The sequence below is a fragment of the Callospermophilus lateralis genome, chromosome 7, assembly GCF_048772815.1.
Source record: "Callospermophilus lateralis isolate mCalLat2 chromosome 7, mCalLat2.hap1, whole genome shotgun sequence".
Classification (NCBI taxonomy): domain Eukaryota; kingdom Metazoa; phylum Chordata; class Mammalia; order Rodentia; family Sciuridae; genus Callospermophilus; species Callospermophilus lateralis.
The window spans coordinates 94,420,588-94,438,619 of NC_135311.1; the positions used below are offsets into that span (position 1 = coordinate 94,420,588).

General features: G+C 32.8%; 1 protein-coding gene across 5 annotated transcripts in view; it reads left to right on the top strand.

The window, feature by feature from the left end:
- Dock7 (dedicator of cytokinesis 7) overlaps positions 1 to 18,032 on the top strand; it is a 210,206-nt gene that overhangs the window by 151,794 nt on the left and 40,380 nt on the right. For 3 of the 5 annotated variants that reach the window (XM_076860266.1, XM_076860262.1, XM_076860264.1), the window contains 9 exons: positions 610 to 706; positions 2,847 to 2,981; positions 3,798 to 3,950; positions 8,163 to 8,321; positions 8,966 to 9,066; positions 10,399 to 10,591; positions 12,181 to 12,324; positions 14,929 to 15,060; positions 16,792 to 16,806. In XM_076860266.1, coding sequence (XP_076716381.1) covers positions 610 to 706; positions 2,847 to 2,981; positions 3,798 to 3,950; positions 8,163 to 8,321; positions 8,966 to 9,066; positions 10,399 to 10,591; positions 12,181 to 12,324; positions 14,929 to 15,060; positions 16,792 to 16,806 — 1,129 coding nt within the window. The remainder of the gene's footprint in view (positions 1 to 609; positions 707 to 2,846; positions 2,982 to 3,797; positions 3,951 to 8,162; positions 8,322 to 8,965; positions 9,067 to 10,398; positions 10,592 to 12,180; positions 12,325 to 14,928; positions 15,061 to 16,791; positions 16,807 to 18,032) is intronic. The other 2 variants (XM_076860263.1, XM_076860265.1) reach the window with 1 other exon arrangement.

The following is an 18,032-nucleotide window of genomic DNA, read 5'->3' on the forward strand; positions in this document are numbered from 1 at the left end:
GTGTGTGCAGTTGTGAAATGATTGCCACAAAGTAATTAGCATATCTATCACTTCACATAGATTTTTTTCAGTTTTATTTCTAATGTATGATTCTATCTCATCTCACTGAAGAGTTACCTTATGAACATATTTGTATAAAAAAATTGGGAGAAAGTTAGATGAAACCTGAGAAATAATAAGTACTTTTGTCCTGAATAAATACTTTGAAAATTTTGGGAATGCCAAGATAAATTCTTAATGTTTTCTGCTTTACAGGAAGCATTCCTAAATACAAATCCACATAGCACCACCTAGAGTCAGTGTAGTAAGCTTCATAATGAAATTACACGTTTATTGCATGTTTGAAAGCTAAAACAAAAATATTTAAATATTTACACTTTTAGTGTCATTGTGCTTCTGTAGTAGGGTAAGAGAATGTGTATTGGCATGGTCAACAAATCATAGGATAAAACAAAAACATTTTTAAAATACTGCCTTTTTAAATAATTTTGTTATCCACACAAATATTTAAAATGTTTTCAAGATTTTCATTTTTATGCATCCTCAAAGTCTTTTAGGGTTATGGCTTTTAAGAAGATAAATATAATTTCTTATGCCATTTTATATTAGGTCAAGAGCAGAGATTGAACATGAAGCACTAATTGATGGAAATCTGGCTACTGAAGCAAACCTAATCATTTTAGATACATTAGAGATTGTTGTCCAGGTAAGAACACAAAGAAGAGGGAATTTAAAGTATAGACTTGGTAAATTAAGCTAGGAGGAAAGTAGTTATTGAGTTGTATAACTTCATTTAAATATCAGTAATTTCTAAAGACTTAGTTCTAAGCAGTCTGATTCTCTATTAATTATATCTCTTCTTACAGCCACAGTATCAATGTTTATTTTTTTGAGGATGATTATAAAGCTGTATCTCTTTTTTTTCCCCTTCAAAGCTTAACCTTGCATTTCTAAATGACCACTGAGTACTTATGTTGTTTGGTTATCCTTACACATTATCTTAAACTTGTATGCATAGCCATGCTTACATACAGGAGAGTTCTAGGATTTTAATTTACACAGAGTCTTCTTCCCTCCCCTCACCCCTCTCTCTGGTACTGGAGATTGAACCTAGGGCCCTTTGCCACTGACCTACATCTCCAGCCCTTATTTTTTATTTTGAGACAGGGTTCCATTAAATTGCATAGAGCCTTAGTAAGTTGCTGAGGCTGTCCTCTAACTTGTGATCCTCCTGCCTGAGCCTTGTGTGTGCCACTGTACCATGCTAAGCTTTTTATATATTTATATTATTTGGTCCTATTAGTAGCCTTCTAGTCAGTTTTATCCTATTAGTGTCAGTAGTTACAGTTGACATTTATTTAATTTTTTTCTGTGTCAGATACTGTCTTAGGCACCTTACAAATATCAACTCTCATGAGTTCTTACAAGAAACTCATGCAAGCCAAGCAGTGGTGCATGCCTGTAATCCCAGCAGCTTGGGAGGCTGAGGCAGGAGGATCATGAGTTCAAAGCCAGCCTCAGCAATTTAGCGAGGCCCTAAGTAACTCAGCAAGACCCTGTCTCTAAATAAAATACAAAAAGGATGGGGATGTGGCTCGGTGGTTAAGCACCTTTAGGCTCAATTCCCTGTACAAAATGGAAACATGCAGTTGAAATCATCAATATCCCCATATGGTAGATGAGAATAGTTAGCCACGGAAATGTTAAGTGATTGCTCTTGATTACACAGCCAGCAAGTAGAAGATTGAATATTTAAATCAATTGCCAAGATTTCTCATTTGTTTTAGTAAATATGCCTCTTACCTTCTACTTCCATTCCTTTTCAACTACCACCACTCTGTCAGGTTCTTATTTCAAAGCTATGTCAATGACTGCCTATTTCTTAATACTCATTCTGTATTCTTTTAAATCTATTCTCTACCTTTCCATGAGATTATTCGTCTTAAAATATTTTACTTAGTTTATTTATTATTGCCCTACTTAAAATTTTTTAAAATATAAAAAATTCAGTATTTCTTGATTGCCTAAGGATAGGAAACTCTTCAGATGTAGAAGCTCTTATGTTTTGATACTGTATTAGTTGAAGTAAAAAAAAAAAAGAGAGAATCAGAAGAAATAATAAATCCAAGATAGCTATTTCAAAACACTTTTTCAGTCTTTAGCCCTTACATCTATATTTTAGTCAGTGCAGCAGGGCATACCTAAAAGGATTAAACTTCTCTTTTTCCCATTTCTCTGTAGCTGGATTCAGAGTTCCCAGCTAAAATCCAAGATTTCTGTTCCTAAATAAAGAATCCTAGCAGGCTGAGGCAGGAGGGTCGCAAGTTCAAAGCCAGCCTCAGCAATTTAGTGGGGTCCTAAGCAATTCAGTGAGATCTTTTCTCTAAGTAAAATGCAATAAAGGGCTGAGTGTATGGGGATATGGCTCAATTAAAAAAAAGAAAGAAAATGGTTTAAAAAAGAAAGAAAATTGCTATAGCCGTGGCATACAACTGAAATTCTCTACCATAGGCACCACTCCATGTATTCAACCTTATTCTAATTATTTTCTACATAAATCTCAAGTCAGTCCAGATTTATTTACAAATTTCCCTAGAACATACTTTATGGTTTCTTACTATTATATGTGTGCTTCTCTTTTTTTCCTTCTCATTTAAATTCTGTCCATTCTTTTTCCTGTTTCCTCCTTATATTATCCAAATCCTACTCAGTTTCTCCTTGAAGTCCTCCTACTTGTTATTATTTTCTTATCTTATAAAAATTTGTTTTTTTATACACATTTTACCTCCCTGACCAAATTACAAGCATATCTCCATTCTGTTTATTTATTTATTTCTAAATTGCAGACAGTTTCTGTAACAGAGTCCAAAGAGAGCATTCTTGGTGGAGTGCTAAAAGTACTGCTACATAGCATGGCCTGTAACCAAAGTGCTGTTTATCTGCAACACTGTTTTGCTACCCAGAGAGCCCTTGTGTCAAAGGTAGGTTATTTTGTACCTATAGTCTCATTTGACTTTGCTTTCTTTATTACCGTTATCCAAGATCACGTTTTTTTTTTTTTTTTCTCATTTATTTGGATCACCATTGACCATTTTTAATATAAAAGATAAAAATTTTGATGTGGAAAATGGGCTGAAATTAATAGTTAATCTTAAATGTGGAGCTTTTCTTATTTTCTCTTCACCTTGTTCTTTTTTCAACTTGATTTATCAGAAATGTAATGTATGAGCAATCAACCCAGTGAAATTAATTTATCCTATGATGAATAGAAAAGTATTTATTTGTTCGGGTGCTTCAAATATTTCTTTCCTATGCTTATTTTCCCCTAAAAAATATTGTATATTCTTAAATTTTGAAGGTAACTGTTTGATCTTTGTGTCATCCTAGAAGATGAAATACAGTGTTGTTGATTAAATTTAGCCAGTGAAAATATTTTTATACTGTTTTATAAAAATAAAAAATATAGAACTATTATATGTTGGTAATTAAACTGTGTTTTTTGCACATTATCTGATCGAAGCCTCATAACAATCCCATGTAGATATTGTTATTAGGCCTACTTTATGGATGAGAAAACTTGTCCAAGGTCACCCGACTAGTAACCTTGGTAAGTAGCATCATCAATATCTGAACCCCATCTGTCTGGCTGTGGTCCCACTGTTAACCATTAGTTAATATTGTACTTTAACCATCCATTTAGTTTCTGTGCTGATCTGCCAGATGTCCACTTCAGGTTTATATTAATATATCTCTGGAATTTTTACTGTGTAAATTCAGTGTTGATATTGTTTTTATAGTTCCCTGAACTCTTGTTTGAAGAAGAAACAGAACAGTGTGCTGATTTATGCCTCCGGCTTCTTCGACACTGTAGCAGTAGTATCAGTACCATCCGGTCACACGCTAGTGCCTCACTTTACCTACTCATGAGACAAAACTTTGAGATTGGGAATGTAAGTATTTTCCCATGAAAATTCTCTGGATTCATAATGAAATATAATTTTAATAGATAGCTATTAAATAGTTTTTTAGAAGAGCATGGAGATTTTATACATTTTGAGTCTAATCTTAGATTATCTTGATATTTCTCATTCTATGAATATCTTACAGAAGTCCAAATCTCCAATTTTGTTTCCTATACCATTTATATAGATAGATATATAAATATGTCATACATATACATACATTTGACAATATAGACTTAGAATATAAATATATGTTTATCAATTTAAAATGTTAATTATCACTCAATAAAAAGAAAGTAATAAAGCAAATTAAAGGCTTAAATATCTTGGCTTCTTGGCTTGATATTTTTATGACTGCATTTCACAGTTTTTAAAAAATTCCTTTTTTTCATTTAAGTTTTTATTAGATATTTATATGTTGTATTTTTTCTTTTTTTGATACCAGGGATTGAACCTAAGAGCACTGAACCACATTCCAGCCCTGTTTTTTTTAATTTTTATTTTGAGATAAAGTCTTGCTAATTTGCTTATGGCCTCTGCCTAGAATGTTTCTTGGTACAGGCTGACTTTTGTTGAATTTTTCAGGCATATAATGTATACTTTCAATTCATGTATTTCAGAAAACTTTCTTGAATATAAATTCCATATTTGTGTTGTTCCAGTGTTTGGGTTTCCTTCCTGTACCAGTTATACATAAATTGGATCTTTTTTGCTTTACTTTTTACCTATCATATTCTTTTGTTTTTTGACAGTTTTAAAATTTCACCTTCACTTAAATTTTTTCAAGTAGAATTTTTCTTGTACCATCTCACATTTAATCTCCTATTTTATGTTACTTGATTTTCATTCTTACAATCTTTCCTTGAGTTCTCATAATTTCCTTTTTTTCTTCCTAAAAGTAACATCTTCATAAATTTGTATAATATAAAGCAAAATATTTCCTTAGAATTTTCATCTCTTTGATTACAACATTTTTCTATTAAGTCATACATCTTTTAACAATGTTGTGGTCAATGACAGACTACCTATACAATGGTAGTCTTGTAATATTATATCACCATATTATAGCCAACTTGGTGTGTGTAAGTACACTCTATGATTCACACAATGACAAAAACAGATTTCTGGTATCCCTGTTGTTAATGTATACATGTCTGTATTCTTTATCTGGTGAGTTTTGCTCATCTTTTTTATCATTTTATTAATCAACAGAATAAATTGGATTATTGGTCCAACTATGCATAGGAAGTGCCTTCCAGAATGTATTTTTGTTTCTGAGTGTCATGATGCATCCCTGAAAATCCCAGCTGCTCAGGAGGTCAAGGCAGGAGTGTTGCAGGTTCAAGTCCAGGCTGGACAATTTAGCAAGACCCTGTCTCAAAATTAGAAGGGCTGGGGATGTAGCTCAGTAGTAGAATATTTGCCTAACATATTCTAAGCTCTGGGTTCAGTTCCCACTACCACCCCCCACCCCAGTGCGCGCGCGTGCGCGCGCGCACACGCACGCACACACACACACACACACACACACACACACACAAATGTTTTTACTGGGATTTTGCTATAAAATGCACATCTTTCTTAACTTCCTGAATTTTCTGAGTGGTTCATCTTTGAGTCCTACTAGATTTTTAGATTATTTCTTTTCCAGACAAACTCATTTTAAGGCAAGTTTCCTTTTTAAAGGGATTATTTTTTTCCCTTTAGTTCTGAAATCTGTGCCCTGGAATACCTCACTTTATTTCCCTTTATTTGTCTTACATTGGAACTACTTCCTGTCTTAGCTTATCTTAACAACCCTTACTCACTTTTTAAATTTATGGATTTTATGTCTCACCTCATTTGGATGAAGATAGAGTTTATGGGATTTTTTCCCCTATTCATCTTTTATTTTTCATGAAATTCAGGAGGAGTAGTAGGAAATTGCTATTCACACAAGTCCTCTTTTTTAAAATTTTTTATTTTATAGATTCTTCTTAGTACCAAGTGCTCTTTCTTAATCCAGAACAAAAGAGTCTAGTTACTTTATCAGTTTTATTTAGTTTTTGAAATAAAGTCCCTAAAATTTCACTATACTTAGAGGTTTTTTTGATACTTTTTTCTGTTATTTTAGGAAAGCTTTATATAGTAGAGGGAAAGGGGCAATTTATCATATTATTAACAGGTAGTGCCTCTAAAAAAGAATAGATGATTTAAAATTGACAATGGTGTGTATGGTTGATATATTCAACAGACACTAAAGTATTTGCTTGTGTGCTCAGTTTGGCAAACATAGATGAAAGGAGAGTCCTTTTTTTTCCCCAAGTAGCTTAGCATTTAATGGGATAGGATATGAATAAGCAGTGTTCATCTAATAGATGAACCTATTTTGGATGGTTCTGTGAGTATTATATAAACTAATAGTAAGTAAAACATAACAGTGTGTGTCATTGAGCAGGTGCTGAATAAGTGCTTGCTGTTGTTAATATAATGAGATATAAGCAGAGGGCACTGGTGTAAGCTCATAGAAGAGCAGCTTATAACTCAGGAATGGGTTTTCAGAAAGAGAAAATGCTTTAACTGCGAAGATTTACCCAAGATTAACTAATTTATCCAGATGAATAAGTGGATAGAATTTTTTTAAGTCAAGAAAATGGTACATGTATAATTAGAAAGTCATGGAGATAAGAGAAGGAAACAGGCAAACTCAAGCCTTTTGTCACTCTTTGATAGTTGTGGCTGGAAGAGAGAATATTAAGGGATAAAGTCATAATTGCAAAGACCTAGACTAACTTATAGGCAGTTATTTCTTTGTTTTTCAATGTACTCTCACTTGCACTGTATAGTTTTACTTATTTACTGAATTGAATACTTGAATTTTATCCTTAATGCTATGGGAGATCACTGGAGTATTTTAAGGAGAGAGTGATGTGTTAGGATATGCATATTACAGAAAAATCCCTGGTGCTACACAGAGAAGATGACCTTAAGACATAAGAGAAAAAGTCAAGGAGATCAACTAGGAAATTATTACTATAATCCAAGAAAGAAATTGTAAGGATGTAAAACTAAAGCAGTGACATTGGGAATGGAGAAAGGACAGATTAGAACAGATTTGGGGATAGCATGGATTAGATTTATTATACCAATAAAATGGAAGAATGAGTATGGGATGGCCCCTAGATTTTTAGCCTGCATGACTACAAGAATAGTACCATCATTTACTTAGATAATCAAAAGGAAGGCAAGGTATGTTAGACATGTTGACCTTGAGGTACTCTTGAAACATCTGGATGGAGCTCTCTATTAAAAAAGGATAGTCTCGAGCTCTAGAGAGAAATTTGAAAACAAAAATACATATTTAGGCTAGTTGAAGGCAAAAGCATCAGAGCATATCAAATGTGAAGAGAGGTTTTTGACAGAATTTTGGGAACACTGGTATTTAAGGAAGACAACCAAGGAACAAAGGAGTTGAAGGAGGAGTGAAGAATAGAAAAAACAGTATAAAGTGGTGTCACTGAAGATCTAGGAGGAAATTATCAATTATCAGTACATCCAAATATACAAAGATTTGTCAAGTATAGGATATTGACAAAAAGTATCCTGGATTTGGCAATTAGTTGGTTATCATTGATAACCTCCTAAGAGTGGTTTCATAACAGGGAATGGTGGAACAGAAATGGATTTACACTAAAAAGGGAAGAATGTACATCTTAAATGTTTAAAGGCATCACTCCAAAAGATTCTGCCCTAAGTTACTTAATGCATGAAGTATGTTAAGTTACTTTCATATAGTAGGGACCTAATTAAATGGACTAGAGTTTAAATGTTACCTCTACAACTTAAGGGTTTTGTGATGTCAGCCAGGCTTCTTAACCTTATCAATAAAGTAGTGTTATTGTTAATAACATACCTCACAATAGATAAACATAGAGAACTAGACACAATTCTGATTCAACTCTTAACATGTGCCTTTTTTTAACCCTCTTTCTTAGCATATTACTCATAGTAAGAGTCTAAGTTTGTAGTAAGATTCTAAGATGCATTAAGATTAAAGATAAGATTTTAATATTCATATTTCATTACTTTAAAATTTATTATTAACTCAGAATGGTACTTTTTTCATCAAATATTTTTTTTCTTCTGGCAAAGGAAAAAAAACCAGTTTTTACTCTAAGCTTTCTTATATTAAATACTGACCTGACCATTTCTCTGTTACAGAACTTTGCCAGGGTTAAAATGCAAGTAACAATGTCACTATCCTCCTTGGTGGGCACATCTCAGAATTTTAACGAAGAATTTTTAAGACGCTCTTTAAAGACAATATTGACATATGCTGAAGAAGATCTGGAATTGAGGGAAACAACATTTCCTGATCAGGTCAGAAATGTTACTTTACAAATGATTAATTGAAGTACGTTTGTTAAATAGGCACTTTTCTGATTGTTAAATCAAATGTCCACTTTTGCTGGTGAGTCCTTTGTTTTTCTTTCAGTCCTCTTATCATGTGCCTCAGAGAAGACTGAATCTTTTTTTTTTTTTTTAATTAAGATACCTTTCCTTTTGGGGATACTCAGTATCTTTCGGTTTAATTGTGTATATTTGTAACAAGTAAAACCATAGATTTAGGCAATACAGACAAAGTGTTATGATGAAACATTACTCCCTCTTATTAGTCAAATAGTAGTTTGCCTTAAAAACTAAAGTTTCTACAAATTATATTTTAGTAAAATCAGAAACATAGGACAGAATTTTTCTTTTATACTTTTTATTCCCTATATCCTTACAGTTTATTTCTGCTTATAGCTCTCCATGTTTCCAGGTGAAAGAACTGGAAAAACATGGTCTAAGCAATTTATATAGTTTACTACTCTTTCCTTTCCATACCCCAGCATTCCTACCCTCTGTAAAACTCTCAATATCATATAATTTGTTCTGAAATATCTAGGTGTTTATCTGACATATCTCCCAATTTAGTGATTGTAAATGAATAATAAACATTTTTATATAATTCTCTGTTGCAGGTCCAAGATCTGGTTTTCAATCTCCACATGATCCTTTCTGATACTGTTAAAATGAAGGAACACCAGGAAGATCCTGAAATGTTGATTGATCTAATGTACAGGTAATATTTGTTTGATTCCCTTATATTTTATATAATGGGTAAGACTTAAATAACATTAGATTTTAAAAATTAAATGTACAAATGTTATTTAAATGGTTTTCTAATGGTAGATTGAAAAGTTCCAAGCTGCTTTTTAGATCTTCTGTGTCACCTCTTAAGAACTACGTAAAATTGTAGTAATAAAAGGCAGTTCTTGACTGGGAATGGTGGGAGAAGAAATGGAAAGAGCAAGAGGGAATATAGACAAACAGGTATGGAAAAAACTTGAGATTGATGAATGTGTTCATTATATTATCTTACTTGTGGTGATGGTCTTATGGGTATATACATGTCACAACTTAGCAAATTGTACATTTTAAATATCTGCAGTTTATTACCAATCATTTATGCCGCAGTTAAGCTATTTTTAAAAAAAAGAACTATGCATACCTGTTCATTGCTTATCAAAAACAGGATTTCAACAATAATCATAGACACATATTTAACATGTTGGTGTCCCAGATCCCAGACTTCTTATATTTTAGGAAACCTGTATTTTAATAGTATAAATCAGTCATTTAAGAAGAAAATATAGTATATGTATGTTTTGCCACTAATTATCTTTAAATATAGTTATGACTAAAGGTATTGATTCCAGGGAGAAATTTTGAGAAATCTGTAGTTCACATATAAACTCAGGGGCATTCGACCACTGAGCTACATCCCCAGCCCTATTTAGAGTTATTTATTTATTTATTTATTTTGGAGACGAGGTCTCGCTGAATTGTGTTAAGGGCCTTGCCACTGCTACGGCTGGCTTTGAAATTGTGATCCTCCTGACTCAGCCTCCCGAGCCACTGGGATTATAGGTGTGTGCCACTGTGCCCAGCCTCCTATTTATACCTTGATAGATCAGTAGTAAAACTTTAGAATTTTTCTTTACTGTATGACCCGCTCTTTTCCATTTTGCAGCTCATTAGAGACACAGTAAAACAACTTTATTCTTTTTAAAGTAAAGATGACATAGCTGGGCATGGTGGTGTGCATCCATAATCCCAGCTACTCAGGAGGCTGAGGCAGAAAAGTCAAGTCACAGGTTCTAGATCAGTCTGGACAATTTAGCAAGGCCCTCAAAAAAAGTTGGGTGCAGGGAATGTAGCTCAGTAGTAGAGCACTCTTGGGTTCAATCCCCAGTACTCAGTACTACAACAACAACAACAACAACAACAAAAGTCACTTTGATAGTTTGTATGCAGAAACAGAAACTTGCCCATGTAAACTCTGAACAAGCTATCTAAAATTTCTCCTAGCTTGCGAAGCACATGCTAATAGAGAAGAATTTTTTTCAATTAGAATTGCCAAAGGTTACCAGACCTCTCCAGATCTACGATTGACCTGGTTGCAGAACATGGCTGGCAAACACTCGGAACGAAGCAATCATGCTGAAGCTGCACAATGTCTAGTCCACTCAGCTGCACTCGTTGCTGAATATTTGAGCATGTTGGAGGACCGGAAATATCTGCCTGTGGGATGTGTAACATTTCAGGTAGGAGTCTGCCAGGTATACATTAAATCAAGGTATGTCCTGTTCATGTTCTAAATATTACTCACTGGTGTATAAAAGAGTCCTTCAGTTTGTAAAGAAAGCACAAAAATTAAAGCTCAAGTGTGATGAAGTCAATTAACATTAATATTATACTATCATTGTCACTAATGTATTTTTTTCCACTAATGCTTTTTAAAGAGTATTTCTTTTTAATTTTCTTTCTATAATTTCTTACCTGTAAATTATCAATAATTCCTTTTTTTTTTTTTTTTGCCTTTGCTGCTTTGTAACCAGTTATGGTCTTTAGCATTTTTGAAAATGTGTTACAGTCCACATTGTTAGTTGGCTTTTACTAAACATACCAAATAAATAAACATTCTTCATTCCCTGTGTAAAATATATTAATATCATAATTCACAGATGATAGTTTACTCTCTAGTAGAGGTACTTTCCTCTGACCCACTAATTGAATTCTTTTCTTACCAAGAGTCAGTTATGATCAAGTGTGGTGGTACACTCAGCAACTCAGGAGGCTAAGGCAGGAGCATCACAAGTATAAGGCCAGCCTGGGAAACTCTAGGGATACCCTGTCTCAAAATTCTAAAAAGGGCTGGGAATGTAGTTCAGTAATAGAGTATCTTGGATTCATTCCTTTATATTGCCAAAAAAATAGGAGGCAGGAGGCAGTTATGTTTTGCCTTCCTTCAAAAACCTGTGAAGACAGGTTTGGGATATTACAAAATTTAATTAAGTATTATATCTTCTGATTATATTAAAATGAAGAAAATTACTTGTTTAGAAACTAAATTAAATGTTTTGCAAAGATTCAGTAAAGGTGAACCTCTAAAATAATTGCTATTGAATTAATTTTGTATCAGACAAATATAAAAAAGATGGAGGGGAAAATCTACTAAAAATTTAGGATAATTTGATTTATCTTCAAATTCAAGTTTTTACTTTATACTCAAGAGAAACTGCATAAAACTCTGATCTGGATACCCATGTGCAAAGAAAAGGCCTTGGACCTACTTCAAAAGTTGACAATGAGTGTACATCTACAGTAAAAGTTTATGTTAATATATTTAAGGTATGTATGTATCATATCTTACTTTAGAAACAATGACTGATTGTAATATTATAGGGTAATAAGGCTTTTATTACACCTGCCTTTTTTTTTTTATTAACTTATTTAGTGTTTTTTAGGCAACCCAGGAGACCACTTTTGTACTTTAATTTCCCTTATAGAGATCTTTGAGATCAGCTAAATCAAGAAGAAAGACTTAGGTGTCCTAAGTCATATCATTCTTTAGTCCATGATTTTTCTTAATTTTCTTTTTCCACAGCTTTTTATTTTATTTCCATTTTATTGTCATTTTCAAAAACTAAAAGTCTTTTTTTTGAGTTGAACCCAAAGCCTTACACATGCTAGGCAAACACTCTACTACTCTGAACTATGTCCCTAGCCCTTCCTATTTTTTTTTTAAGCTTAAGATGACAATTATATGTCACCTTTAATTACTTCTCCATGTGCATTTTTCATGCTACAAAATTAATTCCATTTTGCAAATCTTTTCAATTTTTTCCCCTAGAATATTTCATCTAATGTTTTGGAAGAATCTGCAGTCTCGGATGATGTGGTATCTCCAGATGAAGAAGGTATCTGCTCTGGAAAGTACTTTACTGAGTCAGGACTTGTGGGATTACTGGAACAAGCAGCTGCTTCTTTCTCTATGGTAGATGACTCTTATTCATTCTCTTTCCACAGTTTCATACCTCCTAATTATCAGTGACATGTATATTTATTTTCTCTGACTTGTGATCTTGCCTTTCCTTTAAGATAATTTCCTCCAAATACCTTTAGCATGTAGGAACAGATTTTCTTTCTAGATTCATCATTGCTTACCTTTTTTGTTTTAATAATCTTGTCATTTACCCAGTGTTTTTCATTTGTTTATGAACCAGCATATAGTCTGCAACAGATAAAATAAAACTTCCCTGGGTAATTTATATTCTACTTGAGTGGACTAACATGGCTGTATAAATAGAGCTTGTATACAGGGTGAAATGGAGACTCTTCTTTCCAGTTTGTTGGGTGTTGCCTTGGTGAGCAGAAAATTGTAGCTAGCTATCCATCCCATTGGTTGCTTTTTAGCCTTATTAGGAAGATTTTGGGGTCTTGAAACTTACGTGTCTTAAGTTTTCTAAACTATATTTGGGATCCCTTGCCTGACTACCCAAATCCTTATCTCCTCCCATCTGTTTGTGAAGAATTGAAGCAGTAAGATGGAGCCCAGATGGTATATTTATAGAAGGAAAAGAGCCAAATTATGCTTGGTGCTTTCTCTGATTTTTGTGCTTAGTGTTCAGTGTTTCAGCACCAAGGTTTGGAAGATAATGAGGTTCATGGTAGGATAAGAGTGAAGCCTGAGGTAACATGCAAAGCTGTTCTCCTTCCCAATTGGGAATGGGTTATTTCTTGTCCAGGTCTTAGCCCTATCCTGTAGTAGTATATTGGCTAATGACACAGATTTAGAAGGCATATTGCTAATGTTTTTACCTTTGTTACTTACTTGTTTTATTACTTCATGGTACAAATTAATCTATGAGTGTCTCACTTTTCTTATGTATCAACTTCACCTCATATAGTACTTACCTCCATGGAATTGTTATTAGGATTCAGTGAGTTAAAAAAATATGTAAAGTGCTGTGTCCAAGTAAGTACTACTATGCTTTCTGTTATCATTATCATAATTATTGGCACCTACATCTATTTAATGTAATGAAATTGGGCATGGTGGCACACAGCTATATCTCAGCTACTATCCCAGGAGCAGAGGCAGAATTGCAAGTTCCAGGGCAATTTCGGTAATTTAGCAAGACCCTGTGTCAAAATAAAATATAAAAAGGACAGAGGATGTGGTTCAGTGGTAGAGTACCTCTTGGTTCAATCCCCAATAACACAAAATTCAGTAAATAAATAAATAAAATGTAGTAGTGTTAGTCTTAAGAGTATAACTGTCTTGCCTCTAATGACCTTGACTGTCCAATTCCTCCCCTCTTCTGCAAGGCAGAAAGCTTTTTTGGTTTTTACAGAATATTTCAGTAAACATAACTATATATATTATGTGTGTAATTTTCTAAAAATTTTTTGTAGTTATAAATGAACACAATATTTTATTTGTTTTTATATGATGCTGAGGATTGAACCCATTGCCTCCCAAGTGCTAGGTGAGCACTCTACTGCTGAGGCATAACCCCGGACCCTAGTGTGTGTAATTTTAATAATTTATAGTAGTGCATTTAGATCGGGTGACAATGACCTATATTACAGAATTTTTTTTGCTTATATATAATTTCATTCTTTTTGTATATAACTGTATATTGCATGTACATAATTACATGTTGCATAATTATGAATTCCATTCTTTTTCAGTTTAATCTGTTTGAATTTAATTTAAATAATTACTGAACATCTTAATTATGTATTTCATGATTAGCTATATTATTGCTTAAATATACTTCTATGAACTGACTAAGAAATATAAGGGCCTCATGTATATATCCTTGGGAGAGTATGCTTGCTGATTTAGGAAGCAATGAGAATTCATCAACTGCTTTTGTAATACATCTCCATCTTCTCTCTACAGTATCAATCCATTTTTAAGGATAAGGGATGAAACAGTAGTACAGACACATTTTGTTTCCCACTCTGATTATAACCATATCAACCAGTGGCCGACTAACTAGCCCCCAGGAGAAGAAAATCTGGTGGCTCAAAACCTTCTCATATTTTGTTAAAGATAGAATTGTTTGAAGATTTTTCTATAGGAGATTCTCTATGTCAACTTAGTATTTTTGAAAAGTAAATGGTTTTAATTTTCTGGGAGGACCCAGATTATCAGATTATAGTAGAATTAGGTATCAATGACCAGTGTAATAATTGAATTTTTTTTATTCCTCTGCTCAGAATTAGTTTCCACAAAAATCTTTTGAAGTAAGTATATATACACATACACATATACCTTAGAGAAGTAATTATGGGATACATAAAAGCAGAATGTCCAATTCAAATTACATAGAAACATAAATATGCATATGTATATGTGTGTATACATACATACATACATATCTATCCATCCAGAGGAGATCATACATTGTATAAAATTCTTTTGTTACACATTTTAATACAGCTAAAAAATAATAGTGTTTATTTTAATGTCCTATTGGAAAAGCTTCAGTGGTATTGTCAGAAGAAATATTGTGAATTTATAAATCACAATTATTTTACTTTCTTATTAATATAAAAATGCAATGTCTTATAAACATTATTTTTATAGGCTGGCATGTATGAAGCAGTTAATGAGGTTTACAAAGTACTTATTCCTATTCATGAAGCTAATCGGGATGCAAAGAAACTATCCACAATTCATGGTAAACTTCAAGAAGCATTCAGCAAAATTGTTCATCAGGTAATGATTCCAATTTCTAGCTTAAGTATAAGCAGGGAAAACTGTGTAAAAGCCTTAGTGTTCTGATGTCAAACTAAATTCCATGAAGTGATCATTTTAATCGGGTTATAAGTGAGCACTCAAAATGATTGTTAATGGCTAAAGACTAATTAACAAAAAATGAATTTGCTTAAAGTAGATGATGATCATTATGACTTTACACATAGCCTATTTTTTTTTCTTTTGTTTTTTAAAAATAAATTACTAGACCAGGCATGGTGACCCACACCTGTAATCCCAGCAGCTTAGGAGGCTGAGGCAGGAAGATTTCAAGTTCAAAGCCAGCCTCAGCAACTTAGCAAGGCCCTGTCTTAAAATAAAAAATAAAAAGGGCTGGAGATTTGACTCAGTGGTTTCACACCTCTGGTTCAATCCCTGGTACCAAAAATAAATAAATAAATAGAAATTGCTTATTAGAAAGTTTTTAAAAATATTGATTTATTTTCTGTTTCACAATGTAGGTTATAATTGAATCTGATTTTTAAATTGATATTTATTCCTTTGCTGCCAAAAAAGTTTCTAGATTTACTTTTTTATTCAATGATGTGAAATTGTACTGAACCTCTAATAGTTTTAATGACTGCAACTGAACTTCATTCTTCCTAGATGTTTACATTATCATCTTTTGTTATATTTGTAATATGAAAGTAGTACTTAGTGAAAATAATGAAAAAAAATACATCTTATATAATTTAATTATAACAGTATGATTTAGTACTTTATAGTTCATTATGTAATCCCCCTGTTGTCACCAAAATTAAAATTAAGTGTGGTTTTAGCAATTGATTTTCTTGAAACTAAATTCTTGGCTCCACTGAAATACTCTGAAATGTTTCATTGAGCCTTCTCCAGTCTCCACTTTTCTGTTTTCTTGCCTGTGCTACCATGCTATTACCTGCTGCTGCCATTCTCTACAAAGGAGGTAGAGTAGAATTTATCTCCTTTCAGTACTAGTCCTACTTTATTATCTTATCAGCTTGGCCTTCTCTTTCTTGCTATGGGCTAAGCAGTTATAAATGAATTTATATGACCTAAAAATAACAGAGGGCTGCTGATCCTGTTAAGCCAGGATTCTGTTACTTTCTAAAATATTATAGTTGCTAAAGTTTGATTAGGCTTCAGAATCATAACAGGTGGGTCTTTTTATAATCAGTTGTACATCTACTAAGGAAGGAACCTTATCCCAGTTTCTAGAGCTATAAATTACAAATTGTAGATGTCAAGTTTGGAACATCTAGAGCTAGTTATTTCCAATAAATTTCATCCCTTTATATTAGTAGCATTTGAGCAAAATCACAATTTATATTCCAATTTAACCTGGATATTTCAGTGCAGCACAGCTCACCATAGTTGGAGATCTAATTTAGACACATAAATGGAACAAGTGTCTGGTTTTCTTTCCCCAAAATGTGTACTTTGATTTTAAAAGGCATTTTCCACTTTTCACTTCAAAAGTTTCAAATTTCAAAAGGCAATATTTTAACTTCTAGGTTTTGAACAAGCACTTTATAAAATTATTATAGGTCTTAAGTGAAAGAACATGCTATTTTAAATATTATAATGTTCTTTTCATGGAGAAGAAATTATGGTATATGATGCCTTACACTCTTCATCTTCCTTTGGCCTTTTTTTTTCTTTTTAAATATATTTTTTTAAAATATGACTTGCCCTTTTTTACTTTTTATTATACAGAGTACTGGCTGGGAGGTAGGTAATGTTTTAGTTAGTTAAAGACACTAATAGATTGATTTGATCAGATTTCTTATGCCAATGCTTTACCCACATCTGCTAGCTGTGGGCATTCTGTTGCTATCTGCTATCAACTGAATTCATTAACCAAAGAAATTTTGTTAAAATACTGTAAGTTATTTTAAGAAATTTATTATTAAGAGGTTATAGGCAGTGCATGGAAATCCATATGTTACACTAATGAGATTCTTTGGTAAATGAGCCACTTTGTCATCACTTTAGTTTGTTTTTATCCTTTGAAACATTTCTTTCATCAACATTTATACACAGATTTCTTTTTTTAACCATATTGTTTCACCTCATTTTACAGAGGTCGATTTATGTTTATTGCTCAGAGGTATAAATATAAAATACCATATTTCATCTACTCTAAGATGCCATAGATTGTAAGACATACTATTACTTTAATATGCCTTTAAAAAAAGGAAAAAACAAACAAAAACAAACCCTTGAGTGTTAAACCAAGGCATCCTGTGAGTTGAGAGATGAATACCAACTACAGAGATATTAAAACATGAGCAAAAAAAGCCATGCATCTTAGCACTGATGAAATACTGTGTTAATTTGATCTTGAATCATATCACCTTGAGTTTAAGCCCTCTTGAGGAAAGAAATTCACTTTTGTTATTTAAAGTTTGTGATGAGAGGGATAAAAAGATCGATAGAACTTGAAATTTAATTTGATCTCATATTCTGATAATGTTAAAAACTATATGTACTTCCTTTTATATATTAGGCTTGTAAAAAGTTATGTGTAAACCAAATCTTACCTGGAAATTTTCAGGAAAAAATGATAACTGTTGTTTTATATCTTTCTGAAAAGGAAAGAATTCTGTAAATTATGCCCTAATTTATTTTGCTAAGGTAAAACTAGGTAATATAAATCAGGTTTATTTAAGTCTAGGGGTGTGAGTGTGAGTGTGAGTGAGTATGTGTTTGAGTGTTGGCAGTGCTGGGAATTAAACCTAGGGACTGGTACATGAGAGGCAAGCACTCTGCCGACTGAGCTGTAACCCCAGCCACTTAAAGCTAGGTATATTTGTAAAGCTCTCTGCTTTGCCTCTCACTTTGTAGTCAGGTTTATGTTGACTCAGCAGCTTAGACTTCTCTGTTTGGTTTTGCATTGCAATATCTGTTTTGGAACCCAAATAGAAAACCTTAGGAATGAATGTTATGACAGTGTT